This window comes from Dama dama, chromosome 18, assembly GCF_033118175.1.
Source record: "Dama dama isolate Ldn47 chromosome 18, ASM3311817v1, whole genome shotgun sequence".
In the NCBI taxonomy this organism is placed as follows: Eukaryota; Metazoa; Chordata; class Mammalia; order Artiodactyla; family Cervidae; genus Dama; species Dama dama.
The window spans coordinates 23,192,254-23,214,159 of record NC_083698.1 but is presented as its reverse complement, the minus strand read 5'-3'; the positions used below and the strand labels follow the sequence as shown (position 1 = coordinate 23,214,159).

The 21,906-nt window shown below is 34.7% G+C and overlaps 1 protein-coding gene across 4 annotated transcripts in view; it reads left to right on the top strand.

Annotated features, from left to right (window-relative positions):
• The window catches only part of CRPPA (CDP-L-ribitol pyrophosphorylase A), a 338,948-nt gene that overhangs the window by 290,274 nt on the left and 26,768 nt on the right, over positions 1 to 21,906 (top strand). The window contains exons 10-11 of one of the 4 annotated variants that reach the window (XR_009696636.1): positions 3,392 to 3,408; positions 10,625 to 10,831. The exons of 2 other annotated variants lie outside the window; for them this stretch is intronic. Coding sequence is in view for 1 of the 2 variants with exons in the window: in XM_061165010.1 (XP_061020993.1) it covers positions 3,392 to 3,408 (17 nt within the window). In the remaining variant the exon portion in view is untranslated. The remainder of the gene's footprint in view (positions 1 to 3,391; positions 3,409 to 10,624; positions 10,832 to 21,906) is intronic. One more of the 4 variants, XM_061165010.1, reaches the window with a different exon arrangement.

Here is a 21,906-nt window from a genome sequence, read left to right as displayed (position 1 = left end):
GATCTCTCCATTTTCATTTCTAATTCTCTCTTTGTTTCTTAATGAGTCTTGCTAATGGCTTGTCAATTTTGTTTATTTTTTCAAAAAACCAGCTTTTAGCTTTGTTGATTTTTGCTATGGTCTCTTTAGTTTCTTTTGCATTTATTTCTGCCCTGATTTTTAAGATTTCTTTCCTTCTGCTAACCCTGGGGTTCTTCATTTCTTCGTTCTCTAATTGCTTTAGGTGTTGAGTTAGGTTATTTATTTGGTTTTTTTCTTGTTTCTTGATGTAAGCCTGTAATGCTATGAACCTTCCCCTTAGCACTGCTTTTACAGTGTCCCATAGGTTTTGGGTTGTTGTGTTTTCATTTTCATTCATTTCTATACATATTTTGATTTCTTTTTTGATTTCTTCTATGATTTGTTGGTTATTCAGAAGCGTGTTATTTAGCCTCCATATGTTTGAAGTTTTAACAATTTTTTTTCCTGTAATTGAGATCTAATCTTACTGCACTGTGGTCAGAAAAGATGACTGGAATGATTTCAATTATTTTGAATTTTCCAAGACCAGATTTATGGCCCAGGATGTGATCTATTCTGGAGAATGTTCCGTGTGCACTTGAGAAAAAGGTGAAGTTGATTGTTTTGGGGTGAAATGTCCTATAGATATCAATTAGGTCTAGCTGGTCCATTGTGTCATTTAAGGTTTGTGTTTCCTTGTTAATTTTCTGTTTAGTTGATCTATCCATAGTTGTGAGTAGGGTATTAAAGTCTCCCACTATTATTGTGTTACTATTAATTTCCTCACTCTGGGAACAGACAGCTGCGTAGATCTGTCTCTCTCCTCTTGAGTCCCCCTTTTTCTCCTCCTGCTCATCTCTATCTCCCTCCTCCCTCTCCTCTTCTTCCTGTAACTCTGTGAACCTCTGTGGGTGTCCCTAACGGGGGAGAATCTTTTAGCCATTAACCTAGAAGTTTTCTTATCAGGGCTGTATAGTTGGAGAAGTCCTGAGACTACAGGAAGAATAAAACTGAAATCCAGAGGCAGGAGACTTAATCCCAAAACCTGAAAACACCGGAAAACTCCTGACTACATGGAACTTTAAGTAATAAGTGACTGTCCAAAAGCCTTCATACCTACACTGAAACCAACCACCACCCAAGAGCCAATAAGTTTTAGAGCAAGACATGCCACGCAAATTCTCCAGCAACGCAGGAACATAGCCCTGAACATCAACATACAGGCTGCCCAAGGTCACACCTAACACATAGACCCATCTCAAAACTCATTACTGGGCACTCCATTGCTCTCCAAAAGAAGAAATCAAGTTCCACGCACCAGAACACTGACGCAAGCTTCCCTAACCAGGAAACCTTGAGAAGCCAATCGTCTAACCCCACCCACTGGGTTAATCCTCCACAATAAAAAGGAATCACAGACCTCCAGAATACAGAAAGCCCACTCCAGATACAGCAATCTAAACAAGATGAAAAGGCAAAGAAACACCCAACAGGTAAAGGAACATGAAAAATGCCCACCAAGTCAAACAAAAGAGGAGGAGATAGGGAATCTACCTGAAAAAGAATTTAGAATAATGATAATAAAAATGATCCAAAATCTTGAAAACAAAATGGAATTACAGATAAATAGCCTGGAAACAAAGATTGAAAAGATTCAAGAACTGTTTAATAAAGACCTAGAAGAAATAAAAAAGAGTCAATTAAAAATGAATAATGCAATGAATGAGATCAAAAACACTTTGGAGGGAACCAAGAGTAGAATAAAGGAGGCAGAAGATAGGATAAGTGAGGTAGAAGATAAAATGGTGGAAATAAATGAAGCAGAGAGGAAAAAAGAAAAAAGGATCAAAAGAAATGAGGACAACCTCAGGGACCTCTGGGACACTGTGAAATGCCCCAACATTCGAATCATAGGAGTTCCAGAAGAAGAAGACAAAAAGAAAGGCCATGAGAAAATACTCGAGGAGATAATAGCTGAAAACTTCCCTAAAATGGGGAAGGAAATAGCCACCCAAGTCCAAGAAACCCAGAGAGTCCCAAACAGGATAAACCCAAGGCGAAACACCCCAAGACACATATTAATCAAATTAACAAAGATCAAACACAAAGAACAAATACTAAAAGCAGCAAGGGAGAAACAACAAATAACACACAAAGGGATTCCCATAAGGATAACAGCTGATCTATCAATAGAAACCCTCCAGGCCAGAAGGGAATGGCAGGACATACTGAAAGTAATGAAAGAGAATAACCTACAACCTAGATTACTGTATTCAGCAAGGATCTCATTCAGATATGAAGGAGAATTCAAAAGCTTTACAGATAAGCAAAAGCTGAGAGAATTCAGCACCACCAAACCAGCTCTTCAACAAATGCTAAAGGATCTTCTCTAGACAGGAAATGCAGAAAGGTTGTATAAACGTGAACCCAAAACAACAAAGTAAATGGCAACGGGACCACACCTATCAATAATTACCCTAAATGTAAATGGGTTGAATGCCCCAACCAAAAGACAAAGATTGGCTGAATGGATATAAAAACAAGACCCCTATATATGCTGTCTACAAGAGACCCACCTCAAAACAAGAGACACATACAGACTAAAAGTGAAGGGCTGGAAAAAAATATTTCATGCAAACGGAGACCAAAAGAAAGCAGGAGTCGCAATACTCTTATCAGATAAAATAGACTTTCAAATAAAGGATGTGAAAAGAGACAAAGAAGGACACTACATAATGATCAAAGGATCAATCAAAGAAGAAGATATAACAATTATAAATATATATGCACCCAACACAGGAGCACCGCAATATGTGCGGCAAACACTAACGAGTATGAAAGAGGAAATTAATAGTAACACAATAATAGTGGGAGACTTTAATACCCCACTCACAACTATGGATAGATCAACTAAGCATTATCTTTTTGAATTTAAATTTTCTTATCACAAACAGGATCCTTATCTGTGCTGCCTTCTTCCCTGGTTGTCCTGAAGCTCAGGTGACTTACTGTCTTGAAACTCATGTGAAATAACCTAAGGCATTGATTCCCAGGTAGTGTTTTCTCCACCCCACTTCCCCAGAAAGGGAATTACTTTATGATCAAATTTATTAGCGCAATGATAGTACTGTATTCCACTTGGGGAGACTCACAGTTTATATTGGCTTATAAAAGACTCTGGGTAGGCAGGCAGTAAAGTTAGGTTAATTCATTATTTCCCATGTTTTGTTGACCATGACTCCCTTTTATCACAGAATATACTATATACATCATGGAATGTTATTTGGAAAAATGTCTTCACACATAAATTTACACATGTGGATACTGAGGCCTTAAGAGGATAAAATTTCCAATTAAACCCTTTCTTTTCTTCTTTACATTTTGCAGGTAGAGAACAACAGAGGTTTGGTAAGATTTTTATTATATTTGGAGGGATTTAGGTAGAATTCAAAGCATCTTTAGTTTTATAAGTTTATTTTTTATTTAATTATTATTATTATTGTTATGTGCCATTTGATTTTGATTCTAACTAGTCTGTTTCCAAAGTATTTATTGTAACCCTAGTAAAAATTGTGCATGCTCTCATTTATTTTGAATACATACTAATGACCCGACAGAACTATATTTGCGTCCAAAATCATACTATAATAGGAACATTTAGATGAGGTTCAAAAGTTCTGCCCATTTCACTCAGTTATGTATAATAGATGGTGATTGAATCCTGTGACATTTATCTATAGAACAAATTGTATGTAAAGTTTATATACTATGTGAGACTGTAAATCAGCTACACGAATCACCTTCCCCTTGATTGCAAATTTTACCGTAGTTACCTTCTCAAGAGCCATTAGTTCCATTTAGGCAGTATTGGCCAGCAGGGTGAAAGCCTGTTTTTGTATGCCACAGTGCTTAGTCTTCATGCTTTATCTCTCTTTTTTATAAAAGTTTATTTATTTTTAATTGGAGGATAATTGCTTTACAATGTTGCATTGGTTTCTGCGATACATCAACTTGAATCCACCATAGGTATACATATGTCCCTTCCTTCTTGAACTTCCCTCCCACCCCTCCATGCTTTATGATATTTCCACGATGTAGCATTCCTTCCAATATTATAGATAAGGAATCTGAATCTGTTGTATTCTCCCGACACTGCTACTTGTTAGGGGAGCCACTGTTCTTCCAGTCTGAATCCAAGAATCACTTCTGATTATTCTCCATGTTCCAGATAGAGCCAGTAACCAAATGCTCTGAATTCTAGTTCTTCTATACGTCTGGTATTTTGCACTTTCTTTCTTCATTGTTGCTGTGATCATTATAAGGCAGGAGCTGGGGTAGTTTCCTAGGTCATCCCCCTATTATGTCTTTTCTAAAAACTGTCCGCATACCACAGCTAAAATATCTCACCATATCTGATTCTATTGCTCATACAATTGGCACAATGCTACCATTAAGAGAGAGCAATGATAGATGCATTAGTGCTTTGCATGTGACTAGGGAAACTATAGGTAGTCGTCCCTCTGTCAGACTGAAGTCCACTCTATTTATAATACTTCACCTAGAATTAAATGTTCAGTGTTTGATGTTACATATCCAGTGACCTATGTGTAGGTCTCTTTAGGTAGCCATGACCTTGTTTCTGGACTTCCCTGGTGGCTCGGATGATAAAGAATCCACCTACAACACAGGAGACCTGAGTTCGATCCCTGGATTGGAAAGATCCCCTAGAGGAGGGCATGGCAACCCACTCCAGCAATCTTGCCTGGAGAATTCCCCTGAACAGAAGAGCCTGGCCCGGCTACAGTCCCTGGGGTCACAAAGAGGCAGACACTACTGAGCGGCTAAGCACAGCACAGACCTTATTTCATGGAGAAATACTTACCATCCTTCTTACCTCTTCCTTAAACGGATCTCATAAAAATCCTTAGATTTTTGTGCTACATGTCTTTGATCTCATTTTTCTATAGATTTTAGTCTCAAAATTGCTGCATAAGAGAAGTTTTTAATTCTCTGGATGTCTTATCATAAAATCTTTCCTGAATAGTGGCCATTTTCACATTTTTAATACCTAGAAGCATACATTTCAGTCACTTTTACTTTCGAGTGCTTCACTCCTAGAGAGGAAATTTGTCTCTAGATGAGTTTGTTTTGTTTGTGTTGTTTTATTTCCAAGGTGGGGTAACAGTGGTGGTAATGATCACGATTTAGACTCCGTACACCGCTTGTCATATGCCATGCACTATTCTCAGTGCTTCATACTGGTTAACACAGCCAATTACAAGATGAAGATTATTTTTAAAATTTTCCCAACATTTTTTTTTCCCATCATTTTTTATAGTAGATTGAACTAAAGTGTAGAACTGCCAAGCCTCCCCAGTTACAAATATTTACCACAATTATTTTCTTGATGTATTTCAGGCATTTATTATTCATCTTTAAATCAGCTTGGTGAAATCTTATTACAATCATTGTTTGAGCATGAAGAAACCAAGTTATAGGTGAACTAGGGTTGAAATTCATTACTCTTTGCTCTGGTGATTTTATAATCCATTAACGTGTTAAAATCTGAAAGTGCTTGAAACCTCATTAGAATTTAACACACGATGGAATTTTGAATTATACATTATTCTCAAGAGGAGATTTATTACACCTTTATATTTGTAACATAAATGTTGCATTTTGAGTAGCCTAGGAAGGAAGCCAAAGAAATTTAAAATATTAGTGTGTGAATACAAACCTAGGAAAACTCTTCTAATAGACTTTGCTTTTCTTTAAGAAATGGAATTATTTTGTAAGAATGGTTTCAGTTCAGTTCAATTCAGTCACTCAATCGTGTCCGACTCTTTGCGACCCCAAGAACCACAGCACATCAGGCCTCCCTGTCCATCACCAACTCCCAGAGTTCACCCAAACCCATGTCCATTGAGTCGGTGATGCCATCCAACCACCTCATCCTCTGTCGTCCCCTTCTCCTCCTGCCCTCAATCTTTCCCAGCATCAGGGTCTTTTCAAATGAGTCACCTCTTCGCATCAGGTGGCCAAAGTATTGGAGTTTCAGCTTCAACATCAGTCCTTCCAATGAACACCCAGGACTGATCTTCTTTAGGATGGACTGGTTGGATCTCCTTGCAGTCCAGGGAACTCTCAAGAGTCTTCTCCAACACCACAGTTCAAAAGCATCAATTCTTCGGTGCTCAGCTTTCTTTATAGTCCAACTCTCACATCCGTACATGACTACTGGAAAAACCATAGCCTTGACTAGACAGACCTTTGTGGAAATAATAATGTCTCTGCTTTTTAATATGCTATCTAGGTAGGTCATAACTTTCCTTCCAAGGAGTAAGTGTTTTTTAATTTCATGGCTGCAGTCACCATCCACAGTGATTTTGGATCCCAGAAAAATAAAGTCAGCCACTTTTTCCATTGTTTCCCCATCTATTTGCCATAAAGTGATGGGACCAGATGCCATGATCTTAGTTTTCTGAATATTAAGGTTTAAGCCAACTTTTTCACTCTCCTCTTTCACTTTCATCAAGAGGCTCTTTAGTTCTTCACTTTGTGCCATAAGGGTGGTGTCATCTGCATATCTGAGGTTAAAGAATGGTTTATCTAAGACTAAATCAACAGTTTTATCGGTGTTCATATTTAAATTTACACATCAGTGTGTAAAGTCTTTCTCTGCCTATATAGTGTGTTTAACAAAATATAGAATGTTATTCTTTTTTTTTTTTAGAATGTTATTCTTGACATTAAAGAGTTTTCCATCTTAAGTATAGTGAAAGTGTTGGTTGCTCGGTCATGTCCGACTCTTTGCGACCCCATGGACTGTAGTTTGACAAGCTCCTCCGTCCATGAGATTTCACAGGCAAGAATGCTGGAGTAGGTTGTGATTCCCTTCTCCAGGGGATCTTCCAGACCCAGGGATCGAACCTGCATTGGAGGCAGATTCTTTACTGTCTGAGCCACCAGGGTCTCCTGTATTGAATATAGAACCCAGTTGGTAGGTACATGCATACTTCACACTCAGTGGAAGATCCAGGCTTGCCTATTTTAGTTATACAGTTGCTTCCCTGGGGCTTTTCTTATCAAGCATTTTCAAACGCAGTGCAATAAATAATCTTCCTAACACTGTGATAATTACTAGCCTGGAAAAGATAAGAATTGTAGTGAAAGGTAGAATATATATGATGCTTTTTTATTTTGCCCTTTAAAGTGAAGTGTTTTAGTATTTATATTTACATAGCTTACTTTAATATCTTGTGTTTAATATTTTAGATTTGTTAGTCCTTATAGTTAACTATATCAAAAGTTCCATAGAGCTGTTAGCTCATTTAGTCTGTTTTCTTAACTCATTTACATAAATTAGAAAAGAAAATATAGAAAAGTTGGTTTCTTAGTATTTTGCATAAAATTCAGATGTCAAGTCTTAATTAAATATTTAATAAAATGTATAATTAAAGCCTAGGTATCAAAATATTTTTTATAAATTATTTTCTTACAAAAGATGAAAGATGATATAATGGTTTTATGGGTACTTAATGCTGCCACTGTAGCACAAAACAGCCATAGACAAAGAACATATGAATGAATGGCCATGTTCCAATGACATATTAATTGCAAAACAAGAGGTAGCCTTGATTTGTTTTGAGGGCCGTAGTCTGCTGACCCCTAGTGTGAGATTCCAACTGAAGTGGAAAGAGGAGATGGAGAAACTCACTGACCAAGCGAGGAGGACCAAGTAAGCAAAGGTTTGGAATCGTAGGTTCATTGACCAGTTTTAGGTGTTAATAACCAAAATGTGCTTTGGTTCCATTTCCTTGTGAAATATTTTACACCTGTCTTTAGTATACTAGGTACTAACATTCTAGCTGTTTAAAAAAATTAATGAATGAACAGTTCTCAGCAGCTATTAACTGCTTAACATTCCAAATGTGAAGACATTTTAGTTGTTAAAAATGGCAGGTTTATCATAAATGTGTATTTTATTGTAAAAAAATTTATGAGGTGATTATTGAAACATATACAGGAAATGCTGGGAAATATAAAAATGTCATGAATGTTTCCCTATGAATTTGAAAAGGTTGTTCTTACAAGACTGAGATACAAGTTTTATATAAGATTGTGGTTTTCATGCTACAGAAAAATTTGACAGGTCCCCTCTGGAGCTTTTGTGGGTAGCAAGTGGGCCAGAGAAGAGGTTCCAATGCTGTCCTCTTAACCTGGCTCTTAACTGAGGCGATTTAGCTTGAGAGTTTATTTTTTATGTCTCTACATAATAATTTATATGAATAAAGGAAATAAAATAATACTTCTTAAAAACCAGTCATATGATAGTAAATTAACGAATGACATAAATATGGTACGTGCATTTTAATTCTTTTGCTCTAACCTGTGTAGTGTTCCTTTGGATATACTTTATTAAGAGCATTAACTCTACTTCACTTTTTTTAAATCAAAGAATTTTAATAATGGCAAAATAGTAGTAAACTTTAAGTTAATTATGTCTGGGGGGGAGTACAGTTGACCAGACTATATAAGTCTGTCAGCCCTGGCACTTCTCTGTATTGGAGCATACTTTCTGCTCTGGAAAAACACAGCAACTATATATGGTTAGTCTTAGAATTCCAATAGAAAATTATGCCAGTGTCTACGTTGGGAATATTTAAGTTATGTTAACTCTTAAACTATTGCACATAGCAAATTTCTGTCTGGGTAATACAAGAGATAACAATTTGTATTCCTTCCTTCCTTTATGGATCAGTTTGTTAAGTGCCTACTGTATGCCAGGCACCATGGATCTAAGGACAAGTGTAGTCTAAGTGCAAGAGGAAGAAAAAGCATCTGATTTTGGTATCACCTTTGTATTTTAAATCACTTTAGTATTAATAGTTGCTTAGGAAAAAAAAACCATGATATAAAGTAGTATTTATTTTTAAACTTTTTTCCACAGTAGTATAAAGAGAATCAGTGGTAAAAAATATATGAGAGTTAACTTCATAAAATGTTGTATTTGATCAGGACTTTCTTAGAACTCTCATTTGCACTTTAGAAAACTTCTTGTGTAGATAAGACAGGTTCAGCAGTGGACAAGTTAGGATTTGTTGTGTCTCTTCTACAGATGAGAATTGGAGAAACTAAATGAGATACCAAAGGTCACAATGTTTTCACATCCCAGATCTTCGCCTAGATTGTCATTTCCTCCTCCTCATATTCTTTTTAATACTTTACACTGACTCTTCCTCAGTTAATGACCTGACAACTTTCTCATATGAAGGAAGCTGCTCAGAAAGAGTAAATAGGTCGCTTAATTTTTTTAGTAGCTTCTTTAACTAATGGATTCTTACTCTGTACCATTCAAATACAACATCATTTTAAGGAAGACCCTCTATTTTTAAAAATGATTTCATAATATTTAGACACTTTTATCACTAGGAAAGTATATTAGGGTCATCAAATTATATTTTTTCCCTTGTGTTTATGTTTTGCAGCTTGTGTAACATTGCAGTTATAATGAGTTTTCACACCTCAGTGATATAAGGTACCACTATAATATTGTAAAGTAATTAGCCTCCAATTAAAATAAATTAATTTATATTTAAAAAACATGAAACAGTTTAATACAGGTAACTGTGAACTTGTGGTATAATCTGGATAACTTCTGTTGATCTCTTAAAAACTCTTGAATGATTCTGAAACATTCTTTTTTAATAGTTTTTGAAGGTACTACAAATTTATTATTTTCTATTTCTCAGACTATACTCAAGGATAGTTTTAACTTTTTCCACTCATCCCAAGATATAGTACGTTTGTCAGTTCTACTCTTGAACAGCCAAATCCTTTTCTTCAGAAATTATAGGTATTTTAGCTGCAGGTGATTTGTCTTGCCTGAAAGATTATTGTGAGGGAGGGTAGGTAAACAGCAGATATTCTCTAGAAATAGTGATCTTGTTTTCACATAAACATCTTCAGCTATAAGCAGTACATTTAGAGAAATATGTCAGATATATATCAACCGTTGGCAGCTTATGTTCCATTAACATTGTGTATTTTTATAGCATATTGGTTTTACTGTTGTTTTAAATTTACATTATTTTTTTCACTTCAAAAATAAGTAAAGCTTATATAGTGAAACATTGCTTCCTACAGGATAGTTTCCTGAAGTTTTAATAAAGCATTGCTAGTTTAATCAGCACTCAGTGCTCATTTTTTATGCAAGATTATAATTGCAGATGTGCGGTTTACAATTCATTGTGTGTTGTTTGTATCCTTCATACAATATGGTAAAGAGAAAGCAAAGATCATAGTTGTCTTTAAATGTGGCTTAGCATTATTCATTAGATTTACTCTCAAGTTGTTTTTCTGTATGAAATGCTTACAGGAAATAATAGAATCAGATATTTTAGTGAAAACCACAAATGTAGTGTCAGTTGAAGTTAGAAAGTTAAACCTCTTGTTGGAATAAGATTTAAAGCTTAAATCTTGTTGGATTTAAATCTTGTTGGAAAATTTAAATATTATATAGTGTTCTTAATCATATTCTAATAAAATGAGATTGTGTTTAGCTGTTTCTAAATTTCAACTCTCCTTTGGTATTTACCCATTCCACTCCTTGTTGTTCTTTTAGTCGCTGTGTTGTGTCCAACTCTTGTGCACCATGGACTGTGGCCTGCCAGGCTCCTCTGTCCGTGGGGATTCTCCACTCAAGAACACTGGAGTCGGTTGCCATGTCCTTCACCAGGGGATCTTCCCCACTCAGATATAGAACCCACCTCTCCTGCTTGGCAGACAGGTTCCTTACCACTGAGCTTCCACTCCTTAACCACATAAAAAGGTTCAGTACAGGTCACTGGAGTTGAATTTCAGTTCTGTTTTTTCTAAAGTAGTATCTTAATCAGGTTTTCTGTAATATAGTGTTTCAAGAAATTATCTTAGTGAATTCAAACTTGGCCCCAATTATAGAGATCAGAGCTCTCAGACATAAGAAATACTTTTATAGTAGGAATTGCTTTTACAGGTTGTGATTTTAAAATATGGTATATACATACATATATATTAAAGTATATATGATGTATAGATACCGCATATATAATACATACATATTTGTGTAATGTATGTGTGTGTGTATCAGATATATGGAACATCAGCACTTCACAGAGACGAGTTCATGGAAGAACGGAGGTGTCCATTATAGATGGAAGTAGAGTGTGGGCTGGCTAATGAGAAGATTTATCATCTATAGAGATTTACACATACATATATATATCTTTATATAATATGTTATATATTAATACTGTAATTAAAATTAATATATATTCTGTATAAAATATTAATGCAATTATACTATGATATTTTATGTGCAGTAATAATATGATACTATTGGTTATACATATAATTCACCATCCTCTCTTATTCCATTTTAATAAACAATGGATAGCTCTTTTCTTCTGTGAAATCTATGTGCAGTGCTTTGTTCCATGTATTTGATGCAATAGAGACAGCTCTAAAAGGCACCGTAGAAATAAAAGTGTCTCCAAAGTGAAACTGTGAGTTTCCTTAAGAATAAATACCATATGTTGCTCAATCATCATTTGCATTAACTGGTATTATAACTCTATTTCAGGTTCTACTTATTTGAAGTCAGTCTCGTTAGTAACTGAGTCCTTAACATTCAGAAAGAATAGAGTATGGAATCATAGGAAAAAATGTTATTTTTGAAATTCAGATAGAACTAGATTTAATACACAGGACCATCACCTATTTGCCCTGTTAAGTTTCATGAGATCCTTAAGTTTTCTCATCTGTAAAGATAAAATAATATTTGTATCATATGGTTATTAAGTGACTAAATTAAAATACTTGGTAAAAGGGTATTCAAGAAATCTTCATTCAGATCCATAATTATCTTAAAAGGCTTCTTATATTTTTAAAATACTTATAGTAAGATATTTAATTCTTAATTTTATACATATGTGGTCCAGGTGAATTATGAATTTCATTTGTCATACAAGCTACTCTTCCATAACAGTTGACTTTAAGTATCACGCAACTACATTTTTTGTCTAAGAAGGTAGAATTGAAAAACTATTGAGAAGCAGGCCCAGTAGCATGAGAATTTGGAAGGCAAAAACGGAGCCAATTGAAGAGGAAGCAGCCTGCTTCTCAACTTTTGTTCTGGGAGGAAGATGTGAATACTTCCATCTGTCAAGGACATGAGAAGGAAAACGGTGCATGAATGCATTATAAAGGGTGCTGTATGAGTTTTCATGCCTCAGAGTTAAAGAGATAATCATTTCCATATACAAGTTAAAAATAGTATGGAAATAGTTTTTCATGGGAGATTAACAACTGAAGCCAGAAATGTTTGCGGTTCCTCATATGGAGGAGGCTTTGTTAGATGAATGTATTGACTGGACAAGAACGAGTCACTAATTTGTGCGAGCTGTTGCTTTCAAAATTCAAAATCCTGTGTGGGGTGGCTCTGATTTCAGATAAAGTTGCCTATGTTGGTAGAATTATCATTTCTCTTTTTATTTTTGAGTTATTTATGAGCAGGAATTTTTTTAATGGAAAAAAATCTTCTCCCTGGCCTTGTTTATTATCAAAGTATAATGTTCCTGTACAGTTGCTTAAGTGTTCATAACAAGCTTGTGGATCCCAAAAGGGACGGAAGAATTATTTCTGGTGGTCTTTGAATATGTAATTGCTGCCAGTTGAGAAAGCAAAATTCCAAATAAGTTGAAAGAGCTTTCATAAATAACACAATGTAATTGCAAGGCATGAAGCTCAGTATATAGTTTATATAATAGTCTTACCTAAGCACAAAGTATTCAAGGACCTGTCCAACAAGGGTCTTCACAGAGGTATATATTAACCTTCTTCTGGACATTGTACTTATTTTAATTTATTAAAACCTTCTGGCTGTGCATTTGAAATTATGCCTGTTGAAAACATACACTTACAGATTTTCTGTTTTGTTGTGAGTTTTTCCAAAAGCAGCTAACAATAACGATAAAATCATGATCATCAAAAGGCAGAAAATTCTTCATCTTTGCTAAGATATATTGGAATAAAGTGGTTTTGAGATCTAGGCCAAGGACACCTAGTGGAATTTATTTATTCTTTTTAATAGTGTATTGGGGAAATACAATGTAAAAATCCAGACTTTGAAAACAGTATATAAGTGAACTACAAAATCCCTCTACTTTTCAGAAAAGTTTGATACAGTATTCAGTTAAATATGGAACGTCTCATGATAGCTTTGCTTTATGGTCAGATTTAATTTTGTGTATTATTTTAGGAACATTTCTGACATTTTGACAAGGGATAAATTTGTATCTGATAAAGCTGAAATTCAGCCATAATTTACTAAAGCAAGTTTAGGAATGACCGGATTGCCTGTGCTCAGACCATTTCTATATCATTTACTTCTGTTTTCATTGTTATCTGTCAACAGTTCAGAAAAGGTTTTTATAGTTAATTATTCTCTGTAGATTTAGGTTTCATATGAAGAGATCATCTACCCAAAATCTCTTTTTCCACTCGTTCATTCACCTCATTAAAATATAAATTCTCTAATTTCCGTTTTTGACTATTATTTTTCCATTATACAAACTAGAAGCCTGAATCAGTAAGTGAATACTGTATATGTTTTCTTCCTTATGTATGTAAGATCCATATAGGTCTTGGCTTCACCACTTAAGTCAAAGTCCCTCTCACTTTATATCTAAAGATAATTGCTCTCTCTACCTCTAATCCAATGGTTTTCAGCCAGAGGGAATTTTGCCCCCAGGGGACATTTGGCAATATATGGAGACAGGTGGAGTTGTTACAACTGAGGATATGGTCCTATGGGCATGTAGTAACTAGAGGCCATTGATAATGATAAACATCAGACAAAGCACGGGACATCTCACCCACATAACAATTGTTCAGCCCAAAGTGACAGTAATGCCTAGATTAAGAAATGCTGCTCTAAGCCCTCTTTGATCATTCTTGCTCCAGATGATTCTTTTCAAAGTAGTACTCTCATTGAATAAATCACCTGAGGAGTCATTGTCCATGGGTATTGTCTTGAGTATATGATTTAAATTTTCAACCTTGGTTTCAAAGTTGGACAACTAATATATCCCAACCCTAGGCTATATGGTTGTCTTTGCTTTTGTTAGTTGTGATGGTGTCTTCCACAGGATACAGCATGGATTTGGGGCCCTCAGGGTCTTCACAGCATTCTCCTTTCTTTGGTTCTGGGGAATTGTACACTCTGTACTTCTAAACTCCCAGCTGAAGTCCTAGAAGACTTGGTTAACTTTTATGAGACAGTTGGTCCAATGAACATGCATCATTATCTGTATGTTACTTATAACCATTTATTTCCTCCCATCTACTATTATCTTTGGTTTAAAAAGGTTGTTTCTATCACTGAAATCCATTTTACAAAAATTGCTTGATATGCAGTGGATCGACTTTTATATAAAACAGATGAAACCAAAATTTTATTTACTTGAGCAGAATGAAACAGTTCAGTTTCCTTGATTTTCTGCTTATTTCCAAGCAAACTTTGAGCTATATATCTAAGAATATTAAGGTATTAACTTCTGTCTTATTCTTTAAGTTTTTGATATATATTTCATCATAAAAATCTTTAGAGATTATACATTTTTTATAACAGGAACTACCTGTTAATAGATTTCTATATACCTCCTGGTTTTCTGTGTAGCACTGTATATATACACAATAGATATTTAGTAAGTGTGTAAATGGCCATGTCATAAAATGTAGTACTAGAAGCAAAGTAAACAGAAGACAGAATCTTACCTAGGTAGGTTTGTAGAGTGTAAGGGCTAAATAAGTAAATAAATATGGCTTTTCACTGTAAGTTCACTAAAATCAACTTTGTTGTTGTTTAATTGCTAAGTCATGTCCGGCTCTTTGTGACCTCATGAACTGCAGCACACCAGCCTTCCCCGTCCTTCGCTATCTCCCAGAATTTGCTCAAACTCAGGTCCATTGAGTCCATGATGCTCTTCAGCCATCTCATTCTCTGCCGCATTCTTCTCCTTTTGCCTTCAATCTTTCCCACATCAGGTTATTTTCCAACAAGTTGGCCAAAGTATTGGACCTTCAGCTTCAGCATCAATCCTTCCAATGAATATTCAGGGTTGATTTCCTTTAGGATTGATTTGTTTGATCTCCTTGCAGTCCAAGGAACTCTCAAGAGTCTTCTCCAGGACCACAGTCTGAAAGCATCAGTTCTTCGGTTATTAGCCTCCCTTATGGTCCAACTCTCACATTCATACATGACTACTGGAAAAACTATACCTTTGGCTGTATGGACCTTTGTCAGCAAAGTGATGTCTTTGCTTTTCAATATGCTATCTAGGTTTGTCTAAAAGAACTAAAAACAAGGAATATACTCCATTCTGAAAATTGGGAACCTCCTTACCTTTAAACTTCAAACTCATAGGAATACCTTCCTGATGTTATCCCATTTCGACCTGAATTTTTAAAAAATGGGATATAGAGATTTATTACTTAGCTCCCATAAATTAATGTACTCCTCAGCAGTATACAAAAGGAAGGAAGTTCCCCGGGAACTTCCTAGTTATTGCAATTTGGTAGAATAAGGGCTAGGTTCACTGTTAGGAAGTTGACCCTTGCACTTTGGAAATCCATTCCTCAATTTAGTAATGGGCTATGTAGAACAGAAGGAAGAATTTACAGTTATGGATTTTTTCTTATTGACTTGTTTAATTTTGTTGTGAGGATTAAATAAAACATGCAAGTCAGAGTCTCCTAAATGCCCATCTCCTTCTCCCTTCAGAAACCCAATTTGATCTTGGGTAAGAACATCATTTCCTAACTAACCATACAGCTTGGGATGGTCTCTGAGGCGTAACTAAAGATTTTCTGGAAACTTTATTTAAAAGAGCCCTTTTCCCTCTCCCTCTCTCTCTCATGTTTTTTCTTGATTGGAAAATATCCCAATATGCACTGTTAATGAAAAATAATGAATTCTTTCCTTTCAAAACAACTTATCTACTTCCAATGACCATAATATTGTATCTAATATTTTAACATTATCATAACTCCACTGTTATATTCTTAGCACACATAATGTCTGTCAAGAATTTGATCAGGGTAACTGATTTTCTGAGGAGTGTTATAAGCTTGCTATGAATAGAATCTGAGATGATCTGAGGTAGAATGTAAATACTTACTTTTTAAAAGTTCAGTATTTATTTGATTGCATTCACATTTTTGTCCCAGGTCTTACATCTTACATGAAGCTAGGTCATCAACCTGTAAAGAATAGGTCCGGAGAGTTGGAATATTGATATATCAGAGATTCAAAATGACTGCAATGCTCAAACAGAAACATTCTTCCTGGTCATTGTGTATGTATTAGTTGCTCAGTCGTGTCCAGCGCTTCGTGATCCCATGGACTGTAGCCTGCTAGGCTCCTCTGTTCATGGAATTTTCCAGGCAGGAATACTGGAGTGGGTTGCCATTTCCTTCTCCAGTGGATCTTCCGTACCCAGGGATCAAACCCAGGTCTCCCACAATGCAAGCAGATTCTTAACCTTCTGAGCCACTAGGGAAGTCATGGAATTCCCATCTGATTTTTTTACCATCTGATCTGATGGTTTACCCCAAAAATAATGAGTTTGGTAGTACTAATTAAAATTAGATGGATTGCTGAAACTTTGAATCCTTTCCTTTTATGCTTTCACTCTTATGGCTTAGCTACCATAATTAAAGCAATATATACTAGTGTTTGTTGTTTATAAGTATACTGTAAGCCTGAGAATAATTTGCACATTGTACATTTAGTCATGAAGTAAAAATAATTATTTTCTGATGCCTTTAAATTTCTCACTCTTCTCCTTATGTCTTTCTCCTTTCTTCTCTTTGACTAATCATATTTCTAACCATAATAACTTACTGTTACACTGACCAATATGAGGAATAAAAGGTAAATCCCATTAGAAGCCAAATAACATAGAGTTTCAGCTGTTAAACTGTGGGTTCATTTATTTGATTGTGGTTACAAGATGTTATCCTCATCTGTTATAAATGCTTTCTAATATCTCTGAGCTACCAATTTTACTAAATTTTTCATGATTGTTCTGTAAAATCAAGGAAAATAGGGTCAGAATAAATAGAATAGTGTCTGTTAATTCACTATTTATTTTTATACAGTTTCATCACATGATTTTATGTTATGATTTTTATATTGAGAAAATACTCAAAAGTTCTTAGATGAGTAACTCGTAAACCTTAACCATCCTGTAAAAATTACACTTTATGTTATAATATACTTAGTTGTTAAAAAGGTGGGACTAAAGTAAGTTTTATTCATTGGCTGCTGAGCATGACTTTATGATCGTTATTCAAATTTATTTAAAAGTAATTTAAAAATTCATGCTTTTATAGTGGTGAATTGTGTTGGTTTTGATCAGTTGACTTAGTTTATATTTAAAACTTTAAAATTTTTTCTATAACTATCATTCTCTGTTGAAAATGTAACAAATTTGGCTTTTTCTCAATTCTATCCATTACAGAATCCTACTAAGGTGGTATGTTTTTTGCTTCTAATTTTTCCTTATCCCTTCCAAGTTGGAACCTGGAATGAATTCTTCCTTTCTTTACTGTCTGTCTGCTTTTTTCTTTCTGTTACTAAGAACTCCCATGTTTTATGTTCTGGCCTAAATCTGGCTTTCTTGCCAAGCTATTCCTTTGCTTTTATTTGTCTTCTGGTTACTATTTATGTTGAAAAACCTTTTTCCTGATTACCACCTATGTGCAAGTCACAGATTAACTCTAACCCAGGTTAGCAGACTCTTCATTTAAACACACTTTTGATTCCCCTAACCACGGATTTGCTTTCTTAAAGTTACACATATCACTTTGGGAAAATAAAAGGAAATGATGTCCTTAGTCACTGATATTGTTTAGGGAGTTTGAGGTGAATTTTTACATACATAAAAAGAATAGTTCCCTATTATTTTCCCATATAGCACCTAACAGTAGGATTTAGTTGTAGTTGAAGAATAGAATTGCTTCAAACATTGCATAAATTTATTATCCCTTTAACTGAAATCTTAAACTAACTTGATACTTGATTGTTTTTATCAGTCAATAAAAATAAATCCAAATTAAGAAAATTAATAACATTAGCTATAAAACTACTGGATGAGTAATGTTTAACATTTAGTAGATTTTTTGTTATTTATTCTTTTTGAACATCCTACACATGCAGAGTCAAGTTAATTATTCTGAGTTGCAATTATGAATTTTTGTCATTGATTAGTCTATTTTAATTTGGAAATGTTAGTGCTTTATCTAGCAGTTTTCAAGAGTAAATTATGACCATTTTATGGGATTTCATATTTATTATTAATGATTATTTCCTTTATTACATTTCACAATTGATTGTTGTCAGTGTTTTGGGAGCTATCAAATTTTATAGAGTGGAATATTTAAAATATTAAATTTTCTAACTAGTTACTGCTATTATGTAGGAAAACTCACATTGTTTTATGGATTGATCTTTTACCTGGCTACTTGCTATAAGCTATTAACAGTTCTTTTATATTTTCAAATGATTACTTTTTATGTTTAAAAGGCAAGATGGATTGTCTTACTTTCTAACATTTAATTACTTCATGTTTCTTTTTTTGTTGTATTGATTAAGAAACCCAATACAGTGATACATTTTAGTAGTGATGCAGTTTATTCTGTGCTTCCTCTAAGAGAAATTCTTGATATAATGAAACAGTGTTTCTTCTTTCCACTTTTTTTTTTTCCCTTTTTGTTTTCTTACTCAGGGATAGGTTTGAATAGTACTAAATGCCTTTTGGCATCTAATTAAAAATTCCTATTGTGTTTTTCGTTTTATTTCATAACATGTTAAATCAAAATAGATTCTCACATGATGAAAGCAAACTTGAAATCCTAGTATAAACTATTTTTTCCAGTGTATTGTGATGAGAGAACATTGTATCCATATTTTCACAACTTTTAATTAACACAGTATTGTTCCCACATATTATTACTGTATAAATGTCATTTACTTCTGATAATTTGTTTTCCTTATAGAGGACTCCCTTTCTTTTTAGAACTTCCTGCCAACTACAGCATGGTCATTTCTCTGGACCAAGTGTCTACGTGATTTCTTTAGGCTGTGAATAACCATCTTTATTGCCAGTTCTTTAATGTAGGTGGGGATTGAGGAGACGGGCCATCCTGTCGACTCTTTGGAATATAATTAATGAAGAGTTACCCCCAAAGATTGGCCCAAGATCTTTTTCTGCTCCTGGAATTTATCCATCTTCGGCCGAAACCAACCCCACATTGTCATCTGCAGAGCCCTACCTTGTGCAAACTGTGATCTTTGGCTTTGGTTTCCAGTCTGATTCCATCTTTTCCTATTGCTCAGAAATTCTCCAAAATTTCTAGTCTCTTCATAGCATCCTTCTTTATTCCCCAGCATCATCATTACATGTGTTTGTGTGTACATGTGTGTCCTTCCAGAGTGGACTTAATTCCACCATCACTGCCAGTACACCTTTGCAGATGTTTAAAATGAGGGCGGCATGTGCCTTCAGGTTACCAACTTGATCCAACTTCTCAATGACTTATTAAAATGAAGAATCATCATAAAGCTTTGTTCTTCTGTTACATTCTTAAGTCATCATCCATCAGACAAGTTACTTCATAAAATTAAAAAATTATCAGTCGATTTCATTTAAAATGTACTTAGGACTTATAACAATATTCCATTTTGAGGGGTAGGGTTGGGGAGGATGGTCCTCAGAGTCCACAGTGATAATTCTCATTATTCATAATCCCATTCTTGAAATTGCATCCTTCCCTGGCTGTTATCTTTCTCACAATATCTTCAAATTTGTGGTAATTACACTTTCGTTGATTCACTAAGTTTATTTTTAATGAGCTTCTGAATTATTCTATTGGGTTATATGAAATAGATCAGCTATTTTCAGATGAATTGACATCATGTAAGTGGCCCAGAGTAAATGGTGATGACTATTCTTGATACTGTCTGATTACTAGAAAAAAATAAATTTAATAGCTACTGTATTTAAAATAACAAAACTCTACTCTGTGATGATTTACAGTTTTAAAAGTTCATGTTTTAGTTTCAAAAACTGCAACTACTATTCTTTTGTGGGTTCCTCTCCCTGTCCCACAATGAAAACAAGAGATTGTGTTTTAAATGCCATTTCAGATATCACTTTCTGAGTGGCTTTTAAAAAAAAGATGCTTAGCAGTTTTCTTGTTGAAGTGTGTTAAACAAGAGTGTTTAAGTGTTTCTTGTTTAAGTCAAATTTATTCACAATTTTTTGGTTTTTATTTACTTAGTAAAATGTTGTCAGATTTTTAATGCTGGAGTAAACTTTCACATATTTGTCCCTCAATTTGTCAAGCTGTTTTTCTAAAATGGAGAGAACAGTAAATAGTTAAAAAAAAACAAAAAAAAACACAAATTCTATATTCCTTTAAAATTCCCACCCCATGGATTTTCATAGTTGAATATGGATAGGGATTTCTTCCCATGTCTGTAAGCATCATACAGCTTGGCCTACAATCCATATTTTAGAGTTCATCGTTGTCGTCACGTGATACCTAGCATGTTGGGCAGTCCTCTACTAAGACCTATAAAACAGTTACTTTTAAAGTTATGAGAGAATAGCATTGAAACAAGTATACTATCAAGGGTGAAACAGATCACCAGCCCAGGTTGGATGCATGAGACAAGTGCTCGGGCCTGGTGCACTGGGAAGACCCAGAGGGATGGGATGGGGAGGGAGGCGGGAGGGGGGATCGGGATGGGGAACACATGTAAATCCATGGCTGATTCATGTCAATGTATGACAAAAACCACTACAATATTGTAAAGTAATTAGCCTCCAATTAATAAAAATGAATGAAAAAAAAAAACACATATTCTTGGCTTCTTATGGTTGATGTGAAAGTGGATGTTTCCGGACAGAGCTATAGTTACTGAGGACTCTGTTTTATTTCTCTACAAACAAGTCAGTCCTTATGAGTCTAACATAGTTTGCCTTTGGACTTATCTGAAATTTGAATCAACTCAAATATAGCTCATATATATTCAATATTCCTCTTTTATAACTTGATTTGTTGTTGTTTTATATACCCTAGGAATTAGCAACATAGCAAATGGCAGGAAATGGCCATTAGTTATTTTGCTTAGAAGGGTGGACAAATAAGTACTGAGAAGCTTACTATCATGTCTTAGAGTGTTTAAATGTCAAGCATATTAAAATATAGCATTAATCTATGTACAATCTTCCCATAAATCTATATTTTTTGGATTAATGAACCTATTATAAGCAAACAGACTAATGTTATGAGATATTGAAAACTCTACACTATTGGGGGAGGATTAACATATACATAGAACTATATATACAATAGATGAATAACAGGGACCTACTTACAGGACAGAGAAGATATATTCAAGACATTATTGAATATACTGCAAGGTATATTCAATATCTTGTAGCAATCTATAATGGAAAAGAATCTGAAAAAGAATACACATATACATATATATGTATAACTAATCATTTTGCTGTATACCTGAAGCTATACCAACATTGTACATTAACTATATTTCAGCTTTTTTAACGATTAAACATTTTAAATGAGAAACAAAAATGGCAATATACCTAGTCAAAGGATCACCTGGAGAAGGAAATGGCAACCCACTCCAGTACTCTTGCCTGGAGAGTCCCGTGGACGGAGGAGCCTGGTAGGCTACAGTCCACAGGGTGGCAAAGAGCTGGACACGACTTTCACTTTCACTTTCGTCAAAACCAAGGGGTCTTTTTTTTACTCTTTGATTAAACAAATCTGTTT